Source organism: Phaethon aethereus (genome assembly GCF_964289735.1).
Source record: "Phaethon aethereus genome assembly, chromosome: 3".
NCBI lineage: Eukaryota > Metazoa > Chordata > Aves > Phaethontiformes > Phaethontidae > Phaethon > Phaethon aethereus.
The window spans coordinates 30,412,949-30,439,873 of record NC_138576.1 but is presented as its reverse complement, the minus strand read 5'-3'; the positions used below and the strand labels follow the sequence as shown (position 1 = coordinate 30,439,873).

The following is a 26,925-nucleotide window of genomic DNA, read 5'->3' as shown; positions in this document are numbered from 1 at the left end:
CTGTCATTGCTTACCCAAAATAAATCAGGATTAAACTCTGCTGAAGTAAATAGTCTTTTGATGCAAAATGAGTTTGAAAAGTTTTAAAGCTCCAGCAGTTTCAGAAAAAGGTCATTTCCAGCTTCACTACCCTATGATGCTGTTTGTTAGATTTGAAGAAACCAGTTTTTAATCTAGTTTGTGAAGAAAATTATTTTCTCATTTTTAATTTTCCTTTCTTCTGAGCTGCAAGTACATTTATGGTATTACTTATCACTAGCAAACAAGATCTGTCCATCTATTTAGTAGTTTCAGTTAGGAAGGCAGAGGTTCCTTCAAGTTTTGTCAGTATCTTAATCTCTTCAGATCGCTGTTCCAGCAAAGCAAAGATACAAGAAAGGTAACATTAGGGGACAACTGCTTCTGATGGTCTTACCAGAGTAATACCATAGCATACATAAACGCAACAGGAAAACAAGAGAGAAGCGATGGAACTTGAATGCAAAGATAATTGCTCCTTTCTGAGCACCTACAGCCAAACACGATGACAGGAAATACAGCACAAGTGCCTATTTCACAACTGCAAGGATCCACGAGAGGAAGCTTTACACAGGATACATCTTGTACCATTGCAAGAAAATATTAGTAAAGCTTTGGGAACACTGAAACTGGTTACAAAAATTCCAAACATAAGATTTTCTGCAGAGCCGAGATAAGATCAAAGCATACAGTCAAGTGCTTCTTGCTTAAAGGATATTTTGGTGTACTAATGAATGAATGTCTTTCGGTTAAAAACAGAAGGAAACCAAGAATACACCGTCTTGAAGCCACAACTGCTACTACTTGAATTTTTATTAAAAATATATGTATTTTTTTCCCCCCGTTTGTAAATTCAGACATTGGTGACTAATTTGTGAAATGAGCAAGGCGGATTGCAACTTCAGCAAATGAACTAAATTTGCAGAAGAGAAGATATTAACTCCGGAGACTAAAATACAAGATGCTGCATATCTTCAACTTTAAATTGACAGCATGTGGAATTTTTCAACTTAGCTCACACATAGTAAATGGGCAATAAAGATGGTGTATGATATAAGTAAAGCACCGGGATAGACATCCAGTCTTACATCTTTTTTTTTGATAGACCTGAAAATAAAAGTTAAAGATAATTCCTATAATGAATTCAGCTCGGAAAAGATCATTCTTCACTAAGAATATACACCACGACAGACAGTTGTCATTCAAGTCATCTTAAGTAAAGTACTGAAGATGGAATATCCATCTGGCTTCATTCCAGTCTTCACAGTAAAGTTTCAATTACACTATATTTAAACACACACAATAAAACTTCAGAATTCGGGATTCAGAAACTAAGACTACAAAGAGAATCTAGAAATGTCCATACTGTAAAACAGAATGTGGTGTTTACAATTGTCTTTCCTAAACCTAGTTATACAAAATGGTAATAAATATACTGGTGCTGCCTGCCTAAAAGAATTCACTATTCTACTCGTATTTTCACACTAATCAACTGCAAGACTGCAACTTCCAAGCCTGAGAGAGAACATACTGATTTCAAAACCAGTAATGTAAACAATCCTTTTCACCATAAGGCCACTTTTACATCTTTATCCGTTTCACTCATCTGCACACAAAAAACAATTATGATTTGTAACAGCAATTATAACTGGGTAATGGGCAATGCTCAAAGACTAAAAAGGGGAGTCAAGGGAAACTGAAGCCTGGCTTGAAGGATCAAGGATGTCTTCTTGTACAGCTGTCAGTTTTGACTGAAGAGGTTCTGATATCTTGGACTATTAAAACACCAAAGTTTCTGACTGTAGATTGCTTCAAGTTTGAAGTGCAGGAGTTTTACCCATGTTGTAAGGCTGGATTGGAAGATGTAAAGCTGAAAGAGAAAGAAAAATGTGTTTTAAAATATTAAATCATGTCACATTCAATAACAGAATTGCTTGCACTGGACTTTAATTCAAAACCAAAATTTTCTTTAAGAAAAACCTAAAAAGAGCTGACAGGTGACACCAGACAGTACTATAGTTCATTGTTTGCATAGAGTATGTTACTGTTTCATTCCTTTAAAGAACCCTCTTGGTAGTTCACACATTGGCATGAGGAGACATACCTTAAAATCAGAAAGTAATAGATAATACGTAAGGAGAGAGAATACTTAATGCAAACCTTCCACAACCTCTCTTAGGATTGGGAGATTTTCTTCGGTGTGTTATTTGTATTAAATTCACCTGTTAGATTAAAAAATCAGGCTTGGATGATTTATCTTCAAAATATACAGGACATATTTTACAATTAATTTACATACAGTCGATTTATGTAACAAAAGCAAGTTTCCAGATAAATCCATTACTGTGAAGCAGGATTTTACAAGTAAAATGGGCAGAAACCATCTTATTCATAAGATAATTGTTTGTTGTAAAGATATATTTTTATGAGTACAATAAAAAGACAAAAAACTGGGAGCTGTCAGAACAGTTCAGTGTGGGCCAGTAACCAGCATTTTAAGATTAATAAATAATGTAAGGTGCATTTCCACAGAAAATCATTTACTTCAGAAATAACTGCCTCTTTTGCATCTGTCGTACACAGCATAGGGAAAACACTGCAACAGGAGTAAAATCTTAAAAAAAAAAAGGCAAAACTTGAACTATTCAAAACAACACCCTAACCCCGAACTTACCTAAGAAGAGTAAAAACCCCGTTCATGCATTTCATGCACTTTTTAAGGACTGAAATATTTAAACCATGTCCCACATCTGCATTTTCCCCCCCTTAATGGCACTGTTCACCAATCTTCTATAAAATCTGTTTTATAAATCTTGTTTTAAATTTGTATTAACATTACAACTGTGTCTCAGCTGCACTGATGCTATAGTCCAGTCAATGTTACAGCAGAGACACTGCATGGAGGCAACTGATTAGCAACTTCAGCTAATAAAAATGTTACTAGTAGAGAAGATATTTATGGCAGCTTTAACAGAGCCTATGTTCCACATCACTGAAGTAGTATGGGCATGATTCAAAGCTCAAGTGAAATGAATGTTTGTCAAAAAAAAAAAAAATCTGCACTACCTTGTCAGAGCACATATACATTAGCAGTGTCTCTTGTTTGCTTTTCGTAGAAGTCTAACACAGGTGACAAGATTTTTCAGGTTTTGATCTTCTAGAAACAGGCACAACCTATCTCCAAAGAAACACTATCAGCAGATCTCTTTACACAGACTTTGCAGCATAGGAAAGAGACACAGAAAACTTATTTCCTAAGTATTAAATTTCAATAACCCATCTTTTATGTAATATAAGTTTGTCTTTTCCTTAAATGCATAATTTTATTTGTTTTCCATGTTACAGGAACCTCTCTAAAGGAAGCAAGCAGGGAGACAAGCAACCCTAGGCTCTTTGAACTAAAGGTGAATGCATGAAACATGCCCAACAACAACAGAGGAAAACCAAAACCACCGAACTTCCCAAAACCCTGGGGAAAAAAACCAAACAAACAGGTACAATACATCTCCTAACATTTATCACAAATGTGTAAAAAGTAAAAAATCATTAAGGGAAGCTCCACTAGAAGTGTATTCTCATATTAATGGTTGTAAAATAAAAGAGGGTAGATTTCGACTAGATCTAAGGAAGAAATTTTTGACAATGAGGGTGGTGAAACATTGGCACAGGTTGCCCAGAGAGGTGGTAGATGCCCCATCCCTGGAAACATTCCAGGTCAGGTTGGTTGGGGCTCTGAGCTCATGGCTGGGGGGTGGACTAGATGACCTTAAAAGGTCTCTTTCAACCCAAAGATTCTATGATTCTACCTACATGTTACATCTTGCAGAATCAGGATCATATGTTCTATAAACTGCATATATACACATACTTCATGAAACTACGTATTTGAGACAACTCATGCTATCCATTTGCCTGAATCCCTAATGGCACTGGTATTAATAATAATCCTACCAATACTGCAGTATAGTAATATAATCCATATAAAAATCTACTAATAAAACGATACAGCTGTAAATATAAAACAATATAAATATAAAAATAAAAAAATATAAATATGGAGTCCTTCCATTCATTAATTATACATTGCAATGCTATTTTGTTTATACTGTCATTCAGGTTTTCTACAGCTGTAAGTGAAGGTAGATGATAGCTTTTAATGTTGCAAGACTTTTCACAGTGGAAAAAAGCAGTAACAGAGGCAGAAAACTTAAAGCGTCATCCATGACTGTGAATTGATGCCATCTTGCATAATCTGCAGTTTAACACACTCATACTATTCAATGAACATGTACTAGAACTAAGGCATCATAATTATTCTAATTACTGTTTCTTGTGAAGAATGTTGTCACAACAATGATTCATTTGCTGTATATGCATCCACCCTTAAAGAAATATGAACATGTAACTTAAGCGTGGTCATAAGTTCGGAGCCTTAATCTCCTTCCTCAACCATTCTCTTTTGTATTGGCTGTGCAAATTATATAATCATGTGGTTCCAAAATAGTTTACTGAAGTATTAGCACTATCTTAAAAAAAAAAATGTCCTAATAATAATATTTACTACACAAAAAAAGTGTTCAGGTTTGTTTTTTTTTTTTAAACTTAATTCATCAGCCGAAGTAATTTTCTGTATTACAGTTGTGCAGAAACTTTTTCATGACTATGTGTATATAAGAGATCAGGAATACTGTATCTTCACTAAATCAACTCCTGCACTTTCCAATTAATTGCGTTCTACAATATTACTAACTTCTCCTCTACATTAAAGCAGAGTTGAAATGTGGGGAAAAAGATGACCCTAAGTAAAACTCTGGCCCTGCATCACTTAATTTTTCTGGAAGCTCTGAGAATGCTAGTTTGTGTCTGACCAGAAAAACTGCATGATCAAATCCCCAGCAGCAACAAAACAAAAAACAGAAAAAAACCTCCATAAAATAACAAAAAGAAAATGCCCAAACTCCCACAGCCTATTAAAAAAAAAAAATCTTACTAGAATTGTAGAAATCAAAAGAGGAAGTCACCAGAACAAATTAAAGCTACAGACTTCCCTCGTGATATAATGCTTCTAGAAAATTTGCTTAGAAACGGAGTATCTCAAGTTACGTACTATGCGTTATTAATCAGAAGTTGGTGGAACTTCTTCCATTACAGAAGAAAGAGTGAAGACAAGGGAGACAATCTGCAAAACATCAGTTAAGTTTTGCCTATCTGTACAAGGAATGAGTTCAACCCTCCAGCCTGCAGGGCACTTGAATACCTACAGTGAAAACTAGAGGAATTTATAGTATGAGCCCTTACATCTGAAGGATGCATACGATGCATACAAGAAGAAATCTTACATTAGCAGATTTCTCAATGTCTGCAGAGCTACCATCTCCATCTAATTCTATGTCAAGAAATTAAGTACTATTTTTTTTTAAATTATCTTCAATATCTTCGATCGTCTTCAGGAAAAATAACTATTATTTGTGGCAAAGCTTAATATTGTCAACATCACTTGAACTCATTAAGAAGCTGAGGCAGTACTTCAGTCTAACATTTTTCTATGTAATATGCATATCCATACACATACACACAGTTCATCTATAAATGGATGAATGAAAATTTATGTGTATGATTTATGTTATTAGCTGATGAGAAAACATCTGACAGCAATATGGCAACACAATGGCAAAGTCAAACAAGTTGAAAGCAATATTATAAGGAGTAAAAAGAGTAATTAAAACTTTGCACTAAAAAAAAAAAAACTTTCAGATGTGCTGAAAATTACTAAGTACAAAAAGTTACATCGCAATTATTTGACGTGCCCAGAAATACAGGGTTTAGTTTTCGTATGAAAGAACAATTATTTTTTAGTTATGTTGCAAAGGTAAATCTCTGAATGGGAATCAACACAATACATCAAAGCAAACAGACTGAAAGAATTAGTCCTAAAGCCAAACACTGACCACCTACTCTCTTTGTATTATAAAACACAAAACAGCTATGTTGGTTCCAGCTTATAAGCATCAAGACAAGTAGAAAACAGAGTATGAATAGTCCCTGTTCAAAGCTCAGGTGCCAAAGAGTGACAATCTATTAGCAGAAAAAAAACCCAGGCATGCCTCTTATAAACACAGATACATTATAACTTGTAAACTTTTTTGATCATGCAAGTCACGTGTTTGTAAAAAAGGATTCCTCCTTTCTCAGCCAAACCTGATCTATCTGCAGTCCAAGGTAAGCATACTTTGATTTTGCATGTGGCCAGCAAATTATTGCATGTATTCCTAAAGATATAAATCAACTCCATTTGTCAGGTGCCACTTCTGCAATAAAACAACGTACAAGTACCATCATCCTTCTCCTACTTTTCTTCTAGCAGGCACAGTAAGATTACTCTGGGGCTGTGAAAGGTTTACATAAGCACCCCCCTTTGGGGATTCTGTACACAAACAAAATAATGAAATGATCTCCACACATTAACTTCAACCTGAATCAATTTTCCAAGCTTAGTATTACATTAACAAGTTAGTGGCTTTGCATTTATTGCAGGGAATACAAAAAGGTTCAAGTGACTACTATTTTGCAGCCTGAATCCTAAATATGTTTCATTAACATGAGATACTGCAAAGCTCTTACACACATTATTTCCCAACTCAGGGCTGCAACTTCAGTTCAGCTGCTTTTTCTACAAGTAATTTGTACCACAGCATTGATAAAAATTTCCTAAGTTTAAATAACCAGAGAGCAAGAGACAAACACAAATATTGTTTCAAATCTTAGCTCTGGCTTTGACATTTGTTGAACTTACTGTCATTTGACAATATTTGTGTCTCACACTTTCTCCTTTTCTCCCACTCAGTAAGCAGAAAAAAAAAGGAAATAGGCTGACCAGCCAGGCTGTTACAAAAGGGAAACAAAATTTCCTTGAAAAGCAATCCACAAAGTAGATTAAAAAAAACTCTTAACACTATAGTAAATTTCATTGGGTTTGCTGTTTTTCCAAGTGAGGAAAGTGAAATTTATCATGTTACACACTTTTTTTTTCTTTTGCACTGTACTAAAAATGTTTTCTTGTTCTTGCACCAATAATTAAAGAAGTACAAAATGCCAAGGCACTCGAGATACAAGTTTTGCTGACTCTTGTATCTTAATTACATCAAGTGAATCTGAAAGGTTTGAGTTTTTAATTACAGCATACACCTACAAAATGAAAGTAACCCAAAAAAATTAAAACTTGATTTTTTAGAATAGTGATCATAAAAAGTGTTGGACTGACAGTCTTAAGTCTTCTGTTATTAGGCATGGGGCTCAATACTGCAAGCTTCCTCACTCCACTAGTGTGTCTCAGTCACATTATATATATATATATACACTAAATACCTTTCTACATTTAGTGAATCTGATCTTTTCCCACTGGAACTGTTGGCTGTGTCAACAGTTCTGTAACACAGACATATTAAAAAACCCCCAAAACTTAACAACACTGACATCACACCTTTGAGGATACCAGTAATCACCATCTGTGGCAACTCATGGGCTCTCTCAATCTGACCTCAGCTGGTGATCCATACCAGCTATATCCATACTATTCTAGCAGCACTAACAGCTGGCAATGGAAAATTGGTTTGTAGCATTTAATCCTATATCAATGCACAGTTATGTATATCTTCTGTAGCATTACTTTGACTTTATAAACTAAAATAAGCAGATTTAGTTCTGCCTCACTGCTCTATCTTCCCACTACTGGTTAAATTCATTTAGTATTAAGAATCAAGACTTTCTGAACTCTAACAAGACATTCAGAACTAGAAAACCCATAGAATGTTTAAAGTGTTAAGAAAAAATACAAAGAAAACCAGATGACCTCAACTCAAAGCTGAATTTTTAACAGAGATCAAGCAGTTTAAACGCCCAATATGCATATTTTGCTTTAAAAATATCCACAGAAGCATTTTCATATCATGAAGCAGCCTTTCTGAATTTAAGTAAGTCATTCAATTACAGGCTACCCATGTACTTCTACCATTGTGGTAATATATGAGGTGATAAAAACTAAGGAAATGCAAACTGCATAAAATTAAACACTATTATAGAGGCACAAATGGTAAAGGGACAGTCCTAACAATAAAAAGATCTTAAAAAAAACCCCAAACAAAACAAACACACATGGAACTAAGTTTGAGTGCCCATTCAATCAGGTAATTCTCACCAACCAGGCAGAACGAACCTAGCGTTAATTCTTTTAATAGGCCACATTGACATAGTTACTATAGCTGCACAGTAAATTAATTTTATGTATTTGTTTTTCAAATATGATATAATAATTCAATAAATCTCACAAGGGTTCTTCTTAGATACAAATGATCGCTATAAAAACCTCAGGCACCAAAGGTAATTGTTCCATATTTCGCTCTGATATATGGAGTTCTAAAGCACACTCATTGGAAATTATTATTAAAAGCAAGCAAAGGACTAATCAGAAACATCTTCGATTTTAAATGAAAAAAAAAAAAAGCTGGCAGGTAGAACTGCAACTACGAAAAAATACTTCAATATTAAATCTAGAAAATACAAAGTGGTAAAAAAGGAATTCCTATTCTTGAACTGATAGTTCATTAGTGGAACCCAATGGCCTTTTTCAGTTCACTTACAGTGTAGAAGATAACTTTTGTCGTAGAGGGACATTATCAACTTCATATGCAACCTCATTATTAGGTTTAGTTAAAGGCAATTTCAGATATGCCCACATGTAAGTTTTATAGGGGTTTTTTGAGACTGATGTTCTTCCTACCCCACCCCCCACTACTTCATTGCTCCTGTTACATGAGAGCCTCACAGCAATGATTATACAAATTGAAAAAAAAAAACCTCTGAATCTCTAGGTATTACAATTATTAATTAAATTCTACCAGATACAACTCACATGTAAACTATTTGATTTTTTTTGGTTGATGGGGATCCTTCAACTTAAGAGGTCTCTGGAAAGGAAGAAATCAGAATCTGGAACAAGGACATCTTAAGTCTTATTTCTTTTCCATGGAAAAAAAAGTCAAGTTTAAAGTGCGTATTTTAACAGCATAGCAGAACTACACATTCATCAAAAAATGTACTCATATAATAAAACATTTCTAGTAAAAATTTTTGGCCAAACTAGTTTCTAATGCTCTATTTTAAAAAAACAGAACCAAAAAACCCAAAAAAGCATATGAGTGCAAAGGAAACTAATTGACAGTATAACAGACAGGCTTCCATTATACGGCTATGCCTTTTTGTTTTGAAACCAGCAACATGAAACATTTGGTAAGGGAGGAAAAAAATTATCTTCCGAGACCAATAATAAATTCCTCAGACACAAAGCCACACACACCTGTTGCCATGCGGCTTTTTGCAAAAGCCACAGTGCTTGTTTGGCACCCAAGCGTATTTGCTTTCACTAGCAGAGCTATGTTCCAAGCCTTCCCTTTTAACAGTTGAAATGTTATCTGGAATGAACAATGGAGGTTCATCAAGTGAAAGACTTTTGCTACTTCTTCTCTGGCGAGGTTGGAGATTTTTATCAATTCTTTTTGATTTGTTTTTTTCTTTATCATCCTCCTTCAGATGTTCCACAACAGAGGGATCCTTTGTCTCTGCCTCTTCCCTTGTGGAACTATTTGGTTTTAGCACAGTTGCAAGCTGGTGTTTCTGACCCTGGGCTTGCTTCTGACCAAGATTTGAAACATGCCCTGATAATGAGTGCACAGAGTGGTGGGTATCTTTAGAACAGCTTTGATTAGTAGGAGATTTCTCATTTGCTCTTTGAATTGATGACTTCTGTACTTGCCCAGAAGCCTGGACTCGGGGTATCTTCTTCAGCATGGTCTGCTTTTTTACAGTCACCCCTGAAACACAGCTCTTTGCTTTCAAACCCAGATCAGATTGTTTCTTCCTAATTTTAACTGGGTTATTTGGATGCTGATGACTCTCTTGCTCATCTGCACTGCGCTTCAGACTTACTGAAGATGGACTGTGAAGACTTGAAACAGAAAGACCAGCTCTTGTTCTTGAACGCGTTATTTCTTGTTGCACTGTACCCGATTTCTGTTGAGTACCTGCAGTCAGATTTTGCTTATTCTGTATTATAGATTTACTATGCCGGGGCCTAACGTTCTTTTCACATTTTGATGAAATGATAATTTGTTTATCATCATCCTGAAATTTTGATGCCTCAGGGCCTTCTACTTTAGTACTGCTGATCTGCTGCTGTACATTTTGGCTTGTTTGGTCAAGAACAGTGCTTTCTAAAATGCTGTTTCCTGCATCAGCAGAAGTAAACTCTTTGCTTTTCAAGTCTTTATTATCAAACTCTGTACTGTCCAACAGTTTCTCAGATGAAGTTAGAGTTTTCTCCACTCCCTTATCATCTACAGGTTCTGTTATGCATTCCTTTACTGACAATGTATTTTCATCAGCAATTTCCACATTGTGGGAACCTAAACTACAATCAACACCACCTTCTACAGAGCAAGACAAATTTGAAAAGGTCTCAGAAATTTCACTTGGATTCACACAAGCACTAGATGGATCATTAGCTTTTCTGGTTACTCCACTTCGACCAGGCTCCTCTGTTTTTGTCTCCGATTCCTCTGTTTTATTTTCAGTCTTTTCTGATGGAAAAGTTTCAGAGCCCACTGAATCAATCACATAATTTGCTTCATTTTTAACTGCAGTACTTTCAGTATCTGCAGGTACTGAACAAACTGACTCAACATTCCCAGATTCAGTCTTCGTTGCAACCTCTGTTATTTCCTTTGTTTCTCCAGGAGAAGGAGAACAGGCTCCTGCTAAATTAGCAGAACTTAAGTCTCTGGCCGTTTCCTCAACTTTTGCCTGCTCGAGGGTTTCAGATGTTATTTCATTCACCCCTTTGGAACCAGGAAGACATTTTGTATTACTCTGGGATGCTGTTACTGCTGGTGCTGTTCCTTCTGCCTGTCCCGATCGTCTTGTACTACGCCTAACTTCTTTAGGCTGCTCTATTTTTAAGGGTACAGCAACATCCGTCTCTTTAGCTGGACTTCTCTCTTGTTTCTGTCCAGTTTTTGTAGCAGATCCACTTTTTACAGATGATTTCTTGGTATTAACAACAGGTGCAACATTTGAACGCTTGGCTAGCGTGCTCTGTCGCAAACTCCGTACTGGTTCTAGGAAAGGAAAAAAAGAATGTCTTAGCTATACTGCATCCTCCTCTGCAAATACAAGACTTGCCTAGAACAGAACTGATTTAACCTGATTTACCTTACTGGACACAAAGAGAACTTCAAACTCAGTTGTTTACTAACTTTAAAAAGAAAACAACAACAAAAAACCCCACCCACCCCCCCAAAAAAATACAACCCAGCTGTCTATTTTAAAATAAGTTAGAAATTACTTGTATTTCAATTTTACACTGTCAGTTTGGATGTAAAAATCTCATTATTCTAATGGCTATGAAAGTTATGAGTAATATACATAAAACAGAAGTTATGATAAAAAGACAATCAAAACACACTCTACTCTTCTGCCACTCAACTTCTTCTACTTCAAGCAAAAACTGCACAAGTTATATTAGGATTAGAAGTATAGCTGTGAAGTTTACAAAGCTTTTAGAGAACACAGTTTATGAATCTGAGCTCTCACATGAGGACATCTCTCATATTTTCTAAACAAGGAACCATCCCAGTGCCTTTTTAAAAAGCATATTCACCAGCTTTGTACCACAGGCTCTTATTTAAATTGACTTCCCTACTAAGTAATTTTATCTTTTTAACTCTGCCTACTCTATAGGAAGAAAAAGCAGAGCTGTCAATAACTCCACCAGTTCAACAAGTTAGAAAAACTCTAATCATAATCAATTAGCTACCACACAGAATTTAAATATGTGATTAAAATACTTATTAAGCATACTGAGATATTTCTATAAAAGATAAAAAAATACATAAATAAATAGAATTAAAATTTTAATTGTAAATATTGATACATGTTAATCTAATATTCCAGTGCTATTTCCAAATACAACATGATTTTGTTGATGAAGAACCACAGTGCTAATCTGATGCAGGTAAAACAATCAAAAACTCAAAAATTAGTTTAAGGACCACAAGCCATAGGAAAGACATCAAATATTTATCAAAGAGGAATTCAAACTGAGTAGTACCCTATGGATGCTGGTTTCTAGCTGCAGAACATAAAAAAGGAAGCATCTGTACTTGAATTCACACAACCAAATAGCAAAGCTTTACTTTAAGTTTATAAATGTTGGGGGAGTGGGATTATAAAAATTCAGTTGACTTCAAACGTGCAAACACACATAATCTACTGAATGATCACCTTGTGCCATTAAACGTGGCGATTTTCTTGGTGATGTGACTGATGTTTCTTCACAACGGCTCCTCAAATTCCTGTTAGGTAAAACAAGCTCATCATCATCAATGGTGTCGTTACCACTCTCTTTAACTCCTTCTTCATCCATAATATCATCAAGACCAATAACTGGAAAAAAACAAACAAACAAGAAATAGCCTAAAACTTAAATGATCAAAAAATGTTGCAGCTGTAATGGTAAGCAGGACAGGGGAAGAGACAGGGAGAAATAAATAAATTGGCCATCTAAAAACAAACAAGAGGGAAAAAAAAAAGGCAAGACAGAAAATTCCCATGTGAGGCCGTTTCAGTGTAGAAGAAGCTATCACCCAAAGCTTAAAATTTCTGTAGATAGTCCTTATAGCTTTTTGGTGGACTCACATTTTATTGTTTTTTTGCCACAGGAACGTCCCCAGTCTTAGAGGATCAGCTGTCCCTCACTGTCCCTTCCCACCTAAGAAAAAGTGAAGAAAGGTAAACAGCAGAAAGAGCTGATCCAGAAGTGCAAAGAGTTTAAAATCACAGTTTTCTCACAGGATACAACTTTAAAACTCTAAGTCCCACCCACATCATATAACTGCATCTGCAACACCTTTTCGGAAGTATTGAGTGCAGCATGCACTAGTCTCCCAGGAGAGTCAGAGAACATTGTCAAATTCCTATCCTCCACTAACCTGAGAAGGATCCCAGAGGTTGCTCCTGAAAATAGGTTTCCTAAGAGGCAGTCAGGCCACTGTACCAGCCATTTTCCTCACTTAGAGTCTCTAAGTTTGGTTCTGCAATGGTAGCCTCTCCTATCCCAAGATCCTATGTGTGATTAATGAATCCTGGTCCCTGTGGGATGCGAAATTTGTGAGATCAAGCCAAACACCCAAGTGATTTTACAAAACATGTAGGAGGGTCTGAAAAATACAACACAGACTCCAAACAACCACGTATGCCTATTTTTCACTATTCAGGCACCTACCTAGAAGCATTTTTAAGATAAACTAACTCACATGACAGAAATAAGATATCTAAAAATTTCTAACAATTGCTTACTTAAAACTGATTTAAATTAATATATTTATCTTAGAAATGAAAATAAGCAAGTTAGAAATTAAAAATTGTTAGAATTTTTAGACTGTCTCAGAAAATCTGTCAATTCCTGCTCCTTTTCAAGTCTGATGTTACTGCAACTTAAAAAAAGCTCTTGTGAAGGCACTACTATAATGAGCATACTTTTAAAATAACAGAAATTGGAAGTTGTAAAACACTGCTGAAGCCAAACAGTGACAAATAATCAAGTCTGCCAAGACCTGAATTGTAATTCTATTTACAAACACCTGTCATGAAGAATTAAAAAAGCCCAACCAAACAACCTGTTAATTTTAAAAGTTCAAATATTAGAAAAGTTTTAAACAGTCTTTTAAGGAAGGCTGACCTCAGCACCAGGTAATCATCACTCTGGACCTCTGTAATTAGATGGACACCAGGAGTTGACAGCTAGGAGTTTCTTAAGCTGACGATTTATCGTTACTCATCTTATTTTAACCATAATTTTTAGTTACTGCATTGTATATATTCATTTACAGGAAAAGTGTGTTTTCCAAAATTAATGGCAGTTTTCAGTTCCTGATCCACAAAGCCATCTTTACGCCTGCGCGCGTGTACATATATACACAGATATCACACACCAGCTGCAAAAGACTGATAATATGCTGGTCTTACTTCACGCACCCAAATGTTCCTTAATCACTTACTTGCTGTAAGCTACATACTGGGAAAAAGGACACACTGGCAAGTAGATGACATTGTCACTGCCCTGTTTGACTTCACCCTCCCCTAAATATCTACTACTGGCCATTGTCCAAGATGGAAAACGGAATGAGATGGACCCCCACTCTAACTCCAGCCGCCCATTCTTGTGTTCTCAAAGACTATGTCCTCCCAACAGCTCTGCAGACTGGTATTAGCGCTCTCATTAACATGTTCCTACAAAAAGTGGAACTGATATTCGGGACAGACTGTGACAAAGAAGATTCCTTTCAGATCCTCTTACGTTTCTTCCATGTAGAATTAAACTGCTAAGCTACTGAAGACAACATAACAAAGAAAAACTACTCAGAAAACTTCTAAAACAGCTCTGGAGCAGATTTCAAGGCTAGAGCCTCAGGTTTTACAGTGTTCTTGGTGAAGTTACTGAATTTAAACACCCTCCTTTACTAATAACAATGGGGACACATTCAATCTACTATTGACAGACAGCTTGAAATATTAGAATTAAAGTATTTTCATACTTACAAGACTCTGTGCTGTAGCTTTAATTTTAGAGGAATTTGAAGCACAGAATCTTGCTAATTTCAAACCACCTGAGCTATAACTCGGCTAGTACAGCCCCACGAGGCCCCTGGATGAGGAGCATTCGACACACCCTGCTGGGAAGAGAAAAAGTGACAGAGAATAGTAACAGATATAGAGGAGACTAGGAAATTAAATTATGAAATAGAAGTGAAGGTAGAGAAACAGCATTGGGAAAAATAAACCAACAAAAGCAAAACAAGACAGAACAAAAAGAAAAAAGAAATATAGATGATCTTAGTAACAAATAACTAAAGATTATCTCAGTAATAAATACAGAAATTAACACAGAAGGATAAAAGAAGAAAGGAAAAAGTAAAGAAAAAACATGTCTGACTAGAAAAGGCTGTACACCAGTGTACAATTGAACAAGCTGCAAATAAGGAAAACATGAGTCACATCCAACATATTCATACTGGAAGAGGCAACACTGGCCTTCAACTTAGTATTTTGAGTCTCTTCATTACTTCTAAAGTATTTAAATTTCCAAACTACTGTTCTGTATTACTGACTCATTTTTATACATGTTATACAATAACAGAATAAGATACAGTAAAAATAGTTTACTTGAAAATTTAAAGCAAAATTTTCCATGCATTAAAACAAAAGCATGACAGCTTTTTAATTCTTCAGCAATGTAAAATTGAGGAAAACAAGCCTTACTTGATGGGGGAAAAGAGGAAAGGAGAAGAAAATACCCTTATAAAGTTCAAAGATTTTTATGTTTTTAAGTCTTTATTTTTATTAACATAAGTCTTCCCTCCATTATCTTCAGCTAAAATTAGACAGACATATTCAGGTTTTTGACACACTGGTCAAGGTAAATCTCAAGTGCAGAAATAAATTTATTTTCTGTAGATGTTAGCCCTGGTTTTCTTTCAGTTAGCTTAGCTACCCACACAGAACAGAACTCCACTGTTGTTGCTGCTTTGCATTGTTGTAAATGTTACATCAATCTGAATCATGCTACTAGCAGGACTGAGCAAATCCACAGCAGATTCCATATTTTAATTCTAGAAGCATAATAAATTATATGGAAATGATTGAATGTTTTAAAATTTCTGCTGGATGATATGCGGGCGATAACATAAAACCCTAACATCACGCTTCAATGAAAAGAACAGTAACAGCCCAAAGCAGTAACTAAGATATGTCTAGGTAAGCCTCAAGAAGAGCTAATAAACTCTAGTAAAGCAATGAAATATATATACTGATATTGAAAAAAAAAAATCACTGTTTCAAGACTCTAAATGAAGATGCACTTTATATGAAAACCTTTTTCCTACTGACATTTGCAATGCATATGTTCAAAAAACAGAATTTAAAATGCTCTTAGTTAAAAAAAAAAATTTTCAAGAGAAATGACATCACTGATGATATGACTTACATAAAACACAAAATTCTAACTGCTTTACGAAAGTTTTCCTGAAGCCTGTAACCTGTTTAACCGAAAACTTGCCTGCAAGTATGTTGTACTGACTGCCCAGTGCAAGAAAAGAATCACGTGAAATACTGACTAAGCATTTACTCCATTCTCCATAAATGGTAAAAGGGATTTTTCCTGTTTTTAGAATAGTAACATATGAAAATCAATTAGGATTAATAAACTTAAAACAGCATGTATCTTGACAGAGGACTGAATCCCCATTTTAAAAAAAGATAAGAGCTACATTACAGGGCTAGTGATTTATGGATCTTTACCCACAGGAACCTGTTAATTTGAAAATAAAGAGTAGTAAAGCACAAATTTCAATAAAGTGAAAAGACAGCATCAAACCAAGCACTTTAAATCAAATTATGTTAAGAACAGAGCCTTTAGATAAGCTATGTAATCCATAAATACATAAACTGCCTTGCATATCCTATTACAGAGCCAACCTCTCTCCATCCATGAAACTCCATAAAAGTGATCCAAAGGAATAACTAAGGTCGTCAGAAGGACTTAAAATGGGGAAAACTCATAGTTTTTTACCTAACAGAAAAGTGTGCAAAATAAACATTCTCCAGGTTCTCAGTATAATAAATCTAGATTTTATACAGGAAAGTTGCTACCTTGGTCACAAGACACTGTACAACTGTTCACATTGACAGCTTGGAGGAAGGCAGGCCTAAAGAGGTAAGAAAACTCAGAATAACAATTGTAGACCCAATTTTGGGCTGCAATCTGAAGGTTATATTCAAAATTATAAAATTTTGGAGGAAAAATGCATATATACTTGGCATGAGTGAAAAGAGCCTGAAATGGCTAACACAGTGTATTGGGTTTGTGTGGCAAGGTTTTGGTAGCAGGGTGGCTACAGGGGTGCTTCTCTGAGAAGCTGCTAGAAGCTTCTCCTGTTTCCAATGGAGACAACACCAGCCGGCTCCAAGACGACCCACCACTGGCCAAGGCTGAGTCCAGCAGCGATGGTGGTAGCGCCTCTGGGATAACAGAGTTAACAAGGGGCAAAAAAAAAACCTGCACAACTGCAGACAAAGAGAGGAGTAAGAATATGTGAGAGCAACAACTCTGCAGACACCAAGGCCAGTGAAGAAGGAAGGGGAGGAGGTGCTCCAGACACCAGAGCAGAGATGCCATTGCAGCCAGTAATGAAGACCATGGTGAGGCAGGCTGTCCCCCTGCAGACCACAGAGCTCCACACTGGAGCAGATATCCACCTGCAGCCCATGGAAGACTCCATGACGGAGCAGGCAGATGCCCAAAGGGGGCTGTGACCCCATGGGAAGTCCATGCTGGAGCAGGTTTGCTGGCAGGACGTGTGACCCCAAGGGGGACCCAGGCTGGAGCAGTCTGTTCCTGAAGGACAGCACCCTGTGGAATGGACCCAAGCTGGAGCAGTTCGTGAAGAATTGCAGTATGTGGGAAGGACCCATGCTGGAGAAGTTCGTGCAGCACTGTCCCTTGTGGGAGGGACCCCACACTGGAGCAGGGCAAGAGTGTGAGAAGTAGTCCTCCTCCTGAAGAGGGAGGAGCAGCAGAGACAATGCGTGATGAACTGACCACAACCCCCATTCCCCTGCCACCCAGGGGGAGGACGTAGAAAAAATCAGGAGTAAAGTGGAACCTGGGAAGAAGGGAAGGGTAGGGAGAAAGTGTTTTAAGATTTGGTCTTCTCATTATCCTACTTTGACTGGCAACAAACTAAAATAATTTCCCCAAGTTGAGTCTGTTGTGCCCATGACAGTAATTGCCGAGTGATCTCTCCCTGTCCCTATCTTGACCCAGGAGCCTTTCGTTATATTTTCTCTCCCCTGTCCAGCTGAGGAGGGGAGTAATAAAGCAGCTTTGGTGGGCACCTGGCGTCCAGCCAGGGTCAACCCACCACACACAGCCAGACAGGACACTAGCTAAAGAAAAGAAGTATTTGTAGTCAGAACAACTGGTTTGGCTCCAAAGATTCAGTAGTTGATCATGATTTTAGCTGAAGTAATGCTGCTTTCAACAGTACTCATGAAAACACAGGCTAAAACCAGAAAGAACAGGCTACACTTGGGGGAAACACTTTCCTAGCAGCAACCCAGATGGACAGGAAAAAAGGGCAATTAAAAAGACGTCCTTAACAGTCTTTGTACACTCTTATAGGGTCAGCCTTCCTCATCACTTATGATAAATACCTGATTTCATAAACATAGCCAGAAACTAAACCAGTGAAAAGTCCGATTTTATTATGAAAACCAGAAATGTCTCCAGATGATACACAATTCAAATTCCATTCCCTCTATTACATGTACAATAAATCAAACTGCCCCAGTAAATGACATCCTGAAAAGCTACAGAATTTGTGATAGCTAAGAAATACCAATTTAGTATGAATGCTGGTTATTTAGTTCACTGGCATGTGACCAGTATGACCTGCAACCAGTCTGACCTGCTATGCTCACCAGCTTATAAAACTAACAGGTAAGCTTCCAGCATGTCTTCCAGCAAGAAATAACAGAACAAAACAGAAAATCTATCATTAGAAAACCATCCAAAGTTGAAAAAGTGTGTTGCTCTCAAAAGTCCTATCCTAAACTTCCTGGTTTCCACGTCTGATCAAGGAATTGCTCAGAAGTGGGAGGGAAGCAACCCAAAAACCACACATCCACACCCACCCACACCACTCAAACATTAAAGATGCCAAAGAGCTGTTCTACATAATCTACCTTCCTGTGTTGGTCATTCAGTTCTTAGAACAGCCACCTGACCACACTGATGAACAGAAGCACAGACACCCCTAAAACACGATATGGGACACGTCCAATTGTTTCAAGAACTTGGGTTTCATTTAATTCTCAAAAGCCTCATTTTGTCAAATTCTGTCCTTTAACAGGCAAAGACAGCAGTTATATCAGTTTCCACTACTGACACCAGGTCCTTCTGCTAATACCTACTTCAAGACAGTAAATGGCCTTCATTACTGCTAAGCTCCTACAAGCTGCAGTGAATAATAATCTCTGTGACAGCTAGTACCTTGATTCACTCAAATAACAGCACAGTTAGGAAGCTTTCTGTAAGAGCAGAAATCTGCTCAGTCTAACTCCACAAACCAGCAACCCAACTACATCTTTACAGCTTAGGAGTCACTCTTCACAAACACAAACCAAAAGGTTTTCAGCATCACATCTGTTAACTTGACCCATACCCTTTTCCAGCTTGTTAAAAGTTACTTCTACTTCTGTTCAAAGCCATTAACCAGGATCACCTGCAAAGAATCTTCTTGTCTTCTCCAAACATGTAACTGTTCAATCAAAGCTAATGCTACAAACTAAAGAAACCCATTCTACTACTCAGTGGCAATTACATAGCAAACTCATAGAGTAGACAAAGACCAACAATGTCATCTAACTGAAGAAACCATTTAGGTCCAGCCCAAACTGGATTCAAGCCAAGATGCAAACATGAGGCTGCTTTACTGGTACTGATTAGTTCTTCCTATCAATAGATGGGCAACAGACATCCTTTCTCATGTTCCTTGGTATTTGTCATATGCCAGTACTGCTGACTATGCTCAGCACAGGAAAGACACGGACCTGTTGGAGATGGTTCAGAGGGCCACAAAAATGATCACAGGGGTTGAACACCTCTCCTCTGAGGACAGGCTGAGAGAGTTGGGGTTGTTCAGCCTGGAAATGAGAAGGCTCCAGGGAGATCTTATTGCAGCCTTCCAGTACTTAAACGGGGCTTCTAAGAAAGACTTAGACAGACTTTTTAGCAGGGCCTGTTGGGATAGGACAAGGGGCAATGGTTTTAAGCTAAAAGAGGGTAGATTCAGACTAGATATAAAGAACACATTTTTTGCACAATGAAGGTGGTGAAACACTGGAACAGGTCGCCCAGAGAGGTGGTAGATGCCCATCCCTGGCAACATTCAAGGTCAGGCTGGACGGGGCTCTAAGCAACTTGTTCTTTGTTGTGCATAGGTTTATAAATGGTCTTCAACTCTGCTCAAGCCAGGCTTTCAAAGCAGTATTAGTGAGCCATGCCTTCTGCCACTCCATTTCATTTATGAGACCTAATACCATTTTAGCCAAATCACCTCCTCAGTCCAACTATTTTTACCTTTATCTCTTCAGCTTGCTCACAGCAATCAAGTAAGCTGGAGCATGAAATATTCACCACTTTAAAACCTGGACAGAACAGAGTACGTTCAATTTAGTCATGGAGCAGCAAGCATGATAAATCTGTCCTTTGGTAATCCTCTGAACTAGTTTCCATGAGCATTTTGCTCCTTTTCTTAAACTGTCCCATGGCCTAGGCATGAGTTATGAAAAATACTGTTTGAAGGTCTAAAATAAATTGTGGTAAATAATTTGTGCCTCTGGAAAAAATTAACTCTTTTCTTCAGCAATGAAATCAAGAGTATAAGAAACACCACCAACTACCATTTCAGTATTTCCTAGGTATTGCCCTGCTTAGCATGAAGAACAACAAATGTACTTAAACATAGTAAAACCCTACTGAAAATACTTTTTTCTAGGTACACTTTTAACCCTAGTGAAAGGTTAAGAGAAGAGCCAATAACCAACCATTTTGTTACCATACTGCTTAATGCAGTACAGAATAAATTCATAGAGAGATCCTACACAGAGTGGGGCAAAAAGAACTGGAAGGATCAGAATACAGCAAACTGTATGACATATCAGTGGTGTTGTAGCTCTAAGGATGTAATGAAGGCAAGTTTTGTGGGGAGAGTTAGGCTTTTTTCTTTTTTTAGACAAATTGATGTTGAAGTAGCTTTCACCTATAATGCCTGGAAAAAAAACAACTTTTGTAGGGGTAAATTCTTATCCAAGGTACTATCATCTTGCACGACTGCATTTTTACCAGCAGACTACATAAGCTGTGTTATGTCACCAACAGTCTCAGACATATGAAATAAATCATGAGCTATATGAATACTCAAGGAAGACAGACAAGCAAAAAAACTTTGCTTCAAAACGATAATCACTATTCTCAACTAAAAAACTATAAATACATACAGCAGCCCTACCATCCCAGAATAAGGACAGTTCTTATCAAGATCTACAAAGAACATGCAACAGCAAGAACATTTCATGTCCTTTTGGATACCTACTACATTAATTCCAAAGTGCATGTTTTAATTTATTTACTGAAATGTGGCTCTGCTCTTGCTTTCAGATTTAAAAACAAAATGTTGAATTCATGAACTCAGCATGTACCAAATCAGTTTTGATTCCCTTAGTCTGCAGACAGCCTGAAATAGTAGCCCCCAAGTAAATGAGTTATCTCACTAATTTTAATGGACCTTAAGAATTAATTGCAATTATTTACGTATCAATAGTATTAATTATTGCACTGCTGATCACTTTTAGGAGAAATACGTGCCAAAAAGCCCCCAAAAGTCTCCCTGTAACTTCCAAAATATCCAGCTGTACCTTATGAGTCAATTCAAAAATTTTAAATATGGTGTAGGTTTACCAGAGGATGCACAGGACGCAGTGTGAAACAAGAATCTGCATCACTGTTTTACTGGAAGGAAATAGAAAATTTAGAGAGAATGAATTTGTTTTAGTTGGGTACATTGTACAGTCTTACGCACATTAAGAGTTTTGTTTGGTAGGTATAACAATGTGTAAGGATACAAACTACAGCAAGAATAAACAAAAACATTAAAGGATGGCCTCAAATAATGTTCTATTAAAGTAATAAAAAGATCAAATATCTTGTTTTGGTTTTGTAGTTCACTTTTGCATTGCTTCAGTCAATATCATCTTTGATTTACAGTGTTGCATATTTTAATTCCATTTAGTGTAGGTGAGAGCTTAGTCTGTTAGTAGAAACGAAATACATATATCAGGAATTTATCATGATTTTCAGAAACAGTTCATAAAAGTTACTAGAAAAAAATTAAATGTTGATATAATCAAAGTTATCTGCAGTAATCTACAACACTTTTCAGTAATGAACCTAATTTTTTTTCTTTAAACTTCCAGTTCAATACAATAAACTATTAAGCATAGAGTAAATTTTTGTCTCTTACACCAAACTCAGTGTAATTATTCCAACTATTCAGCAATATAAATAAATTTATGGACTGAATCACCTTGGCTGTTTGTTTTTTTATCTTCCAAAACTATTCCACAACTCCTAGGATTATTTCTGTTTAAAACTTTGCTCTAAATTGGTTCCAAATCAGGTGTTTCCAAACAGTAAAAAAAGAATTGTATTATCATTCCAGGGTTTTGCTTGAAGCCAACCAAAGCAAGACACCCAGAATCCTGTATGAGCTCAGTACTAGACTAGGCCTAGCACTAACAGAATAACCCTGAGGTCTGAGCAGTAATTTGTACAACTCATGCTCCTACTGCTAATAGAGAACTACTACATAAGACAACTAGCAACTTCACTGATCAGGCACAGTACTTACACTAAACAAATAACGACTTCCATTGGGAATAATTTACACATACTCAAAATAAAGCCTTAATTACTTCTGATCCAGATTAGGAGCCTTCCTCTATTGTTACGCAACAATAGTTAAAAAGAACTGCACATAGTTTACATGCCAGGAATGTAAACAGTGCAACAAAAAGGGCAGGAAGGAGACAGAAATCCCAAATTATTATTTCTACATTACCAAAAAAGGGTTGGTACTAGAGTATAACTGTATTTTAAATTGTAATCTTAAAAAATCATAAGATTTACCTGTTGAACAAGGCATCTGGAAATTGGGATCATTGCTATCCAAAACAGGCAAACAGAACTGGGCACTTGCAGATCCTAGCATAGGATCCTTATCGCTGAGCATGTTCTTCAGCGAATCCTCTAAGACATTTTGACTTGTACTAAAATCATCACAGACTTCATTCTCCAGGTTGGATCCTAGAAATAGGGCATCATCTAAGTGTTCAGTAGGAATTAAATGGTTAAATGTATCAACTATATCCATGAAGACTCCTGTGTGTCTTTCAGCCCTATAGAAAGACAAGAAAAATACCATAAGAAAATAAGCTACAAATTGTAAAACACCTAAGAAACCAGCAAATTGTTTTGGCTGTTGTGTTTTATGAAGATTGCTTAAGGTATTTTAGAATTGTTAATTAAAAAAAAAAATCTGCGTATGGCTTAGTATGGCCCACTGCATATCTAAAACTCAATTCTCTAACTGATTATTTTTAAAAGAAATAGCATGCTAAGTTAATATAAACTCCACTGTCAGCATCAGAGCACTGCCACTTCTACAGAGTGTGTATAACCAGGGTAACTAAAACACCTGCTGTCTAGAATTTGTTTAAACCTTAACCAACCCAAGGGGGTGGGACACCAGAAAGAGAGAGAAATCAAGAACAAGCGAACTTGGTTAGCAGGACTGTGAGCGCACACCCTTTCTTCACCTTTAAATGTAAAAAAGTTAGATCAGCTTCCACTCACATCAATAGAGCTGAAAAAAAGCTCAGGAGCCTGCCACACTAGGCCCAAAATTGAGAAGGACTATATTTCTGCTACTAAGTAGCTACCAAGTACCTCACAGCAAGTAACTATTTTTAAGCAGCAATGCCTTCTCTCTATTATTTTTCACCTATCATTACATTCAATAAAATTACAGAAACTTTGTATGAAAATCTGACCTCAATCAAGTATGCGAGATTCTGAGCTGGCTTGAAAAGGGCCAGGAGCCAAAACTTCAATTTTGAAGAAGATTAGGTAGAACTTAAGGAACTGTATTCAAAGATGGCACCTACATTTTACAAGAAAGGATTCCCTATTTTCTAGATCACTTCTTTGCAATATAGCAGAAATGCAACTATTGTAGCAGAGATTCAACTGATAAGAATGCATAACTACAGAACAGAATGCAAAAAAAAGTCCGCAAAATGTTTCTTCAGAAGTTTAGCATAAGCATACCCTTAAGAGTAGAGAGATAATGATAATAAATATAGTTACAGAGGCAAGGAATATGGAATAGTACAGTAGTGCCTGACTTAATTTGGCATACAGGAAAGTTTGGGAGAACAGTTTTGGCACACACCAAAATGGTAAACGTTTTGGAAAGAGAAAAAGGACATACGTTCTCTCCTGCTCCTTCCTTCATTATCCTCCTCCCACACACTAGGGGTTTTTTTTAATGAATGCATTAATTAAAGGAAAAGTGAGATTTAGACTTTGTAGTGCTTGAATTACTTCCTAGACCCCTGTTCCAGCTACCTGCCACTAAATAAATCCAGTACCTACTCATGCTTACTAGAACAGTAAGTATGCTCCCTTACACACATTAACGGGACATTTCTGTTTTAGCGATCAACAGGGAAAATCCTAGCCATACACATGCAAGCTCTGCTACAATTTCAACCCTATTTATGCAATTTATTTAATTTCACAAATTTATGAAAACTACAGATGAGCATGAAAAATGTTTCATTTTGTTCTGTTTTTTTGTTTGTTTTTAAAAGCATGACAGTCTTTCTTCTTTCTCCCATAGAGCAGCTCAGAAGAAAACAATGGTTCAGCTATGGCACTATGCCTTTCCAGAGTGTGGTGTCTTTACCATATCTACACACTAACCGTGACAAAACAGTCTAATACACAACAACCTACTGACCAAACAGCCAACAAGAAGGAAAGGCAGGCAAAATCAGGTGCATTTAGTAAGTAGGTAACAGTCTTAGAGCAGCAAGTATGTTATAATTTGAAAGTTCTCTACACCAAAAAATGGACTATTTTTATCAAGCAATGCAGTGCATCTACACATACACCATGCCAACTAACACCTATAGCAGGCCACATTCTGTTTGAAGTTATCAAAATAATTTCCAAATTTGGTAATAAAGCAGCAAACTAATGGAGGAAGTGCTATGTTGCACTGTATAATCTATTTTTATTATGCCATGTAGTTACAACAATCTGATACTACACAGGATAAACTATAAGAGCTGTAGCACATCAAAATAAGAAAATAATTATAAATGCCCCAATCCAGTACTTCAAAACACCTTCCTGTAATCACAGGGTTTTTTTCCTATTAGCATCACATGAGCACAGCAGCGGATAAAACAACCCCGACACTAGCAAGTGCCAATGACACTGCAACAGAACACCCATGAATTACTCTTAACAAATCTTTTGTACCCAACGTTAAGTATAGAAGAGTGGCAGGGGCTTTGAACACATTTACAACAATGTATCTCAATTTTTTTTCTGGATAGGAGGGGAAGATTTACGTAATTGTTACTCAAACATTGCTGCTACCACAGCAGTGCTGAGCACTCCATTAAAAGCAGCGTTAAACAGCAAAGCTGAAGCAGAATGCTTCCTACAAAAAAAATCGCTGCTGACATGAATTAACCTGTCTTCAGCAATGTGATGGAAAAAGCATACCTACAGTCTTGCAAGACTACCATGCAGCCATTCAGAACACTAAAAGCACTGCAAAATAACTGTCAATGCAACTACACATGCAGTGGCCACAGCCACTTTCAATGTCACCTACCCAGCTATTAGAGAAAATTCAAAAGGAATTTTATTGAAAGCTTTACTTCTGGAGCACAAGTCTATGATCAAGTCTATGTAAGTCCTGTATAAATTTTGCATCAGAAAGTCATTGTAAGGATATAAACAAAGTGGTTTTGCATAAAAATCCTACCACCACAAAATCTAAGATGAAAGAATTTATGTTCTACAATTTTCAGAACTGTTAGAGAGGTTATCCCAGTAAAGCACATGTAATCAAAATCTTGCTTTACCTGGTTCAAGCAAATACTGTTCAGTTCTCTGCATAACTTACACAGGAACACGTTTAGAAAAGTACTTCTAGCATTACTAGATTAACTATTGCACGAAGTGCAGAAGCCACAGGCACCAACAACCAAAGATACACTTCTTGCTAGACAGTCGATTGCTAGAAACAGTTGCTACAAAAAAAGAATTCTTCCCTTACACAATGCCTGAAGTGCATGAATATTCAATGGTTTATTTTGCATTTGAAACACTTTGAACACCAGGAAAAACAGCCAGAGGTATAGGTAAAAATACAGTTAAGTTTTTGATGGTCACTTGTTTCCAAAGATAACTCTAACCGCTGGGAAAAAGGAATGTATTGTTCCCCTGGAACACAGCTCTGTCCTCCCCTTGAACTCTAAAGGCCAGTGGCTTGGCATACTCTCAGTAAAATTGCACATACCAAGTGTACTCCCATCGCGCAATAATTCAAAAGTGTTTTCCCACTGGGTAGTTAATCAGAAGAAGCAATAGAATGTGACATCTCATGTATGGACAACTGGTGAGAAGAGGAGCGCTCATGAACGAGGCAAAGGAGCACGTGACAGGATGAAGCCCCAGCCAGGTTCAGTCTGGACAGCTGTGAAACTCCTCCCACCCGCTGGCTCCTGGAGCATCAGGGCATGTACCGAGACTGCTACAGCACCCAGCACAGCAAGATACAGGAGTGTGCGCACACGGAGATCTGACCAACAAGCAAAGCTGAAGGTATAGAGAGCATTCTCCTCAATTCCTTAAAGTACATTTCTCTGACACTTTTGAGACTGATTTGTTTCAATCAGCTCCCCACTGCAACAATAGGTACTCATAGAAGTCACCCACCAACTAAAACCTTTCATTAAGTGATCCATCATTAAAAACCACCGGGTTAAAGAGAAAAAGCATGTCAGTTAAACATGACTTTCAGAGCATTATGTTTATCATAAAAATCTCTTCATGCTCTCAACATAATTTTCTTTTTCAGTCCAAGTCTTACAATTTAT

The 26,925-nt window shown here is 36.9% G+C and overlaps 1 protein-coding gene across 1 annotated transcript in view; it reads right to left on the bottom strand.

Moving 5' to 3' along the window:
* PHF3 (PHD finger protein 3) overlaps positions 1 to 23,275 on the bottom strand; it is a 43,666-nt gene extending 20,391 nt beyond the window's left edge. Inside the window, exons 1-3 of the mRNA XM_081998095.1 lie at positions 22,874 to 23,275; positions 12,352 to 12,513; positions 9,371 to 11,186 (exon numbers count right to left, since the gene is read on the bottom strand). Coding sequence (XP_081854221.1) covers positions 9,371 to 11,186; positions 12,352 to 12,513; positions 22,874 to 23,168 — 2,273 coding nt within the window. The 5' untranslated portion in view covers positions 23,169 to 23,275. The remainder of the gene's footprint in view (positions 1 to 9,370; positions 11,187 to 12,351; positions 12,514 to 22,873) is intronic.
* Between the last annotated feature and the right edge of the window lie 3,650 nt (positions 23,276 to 26,925).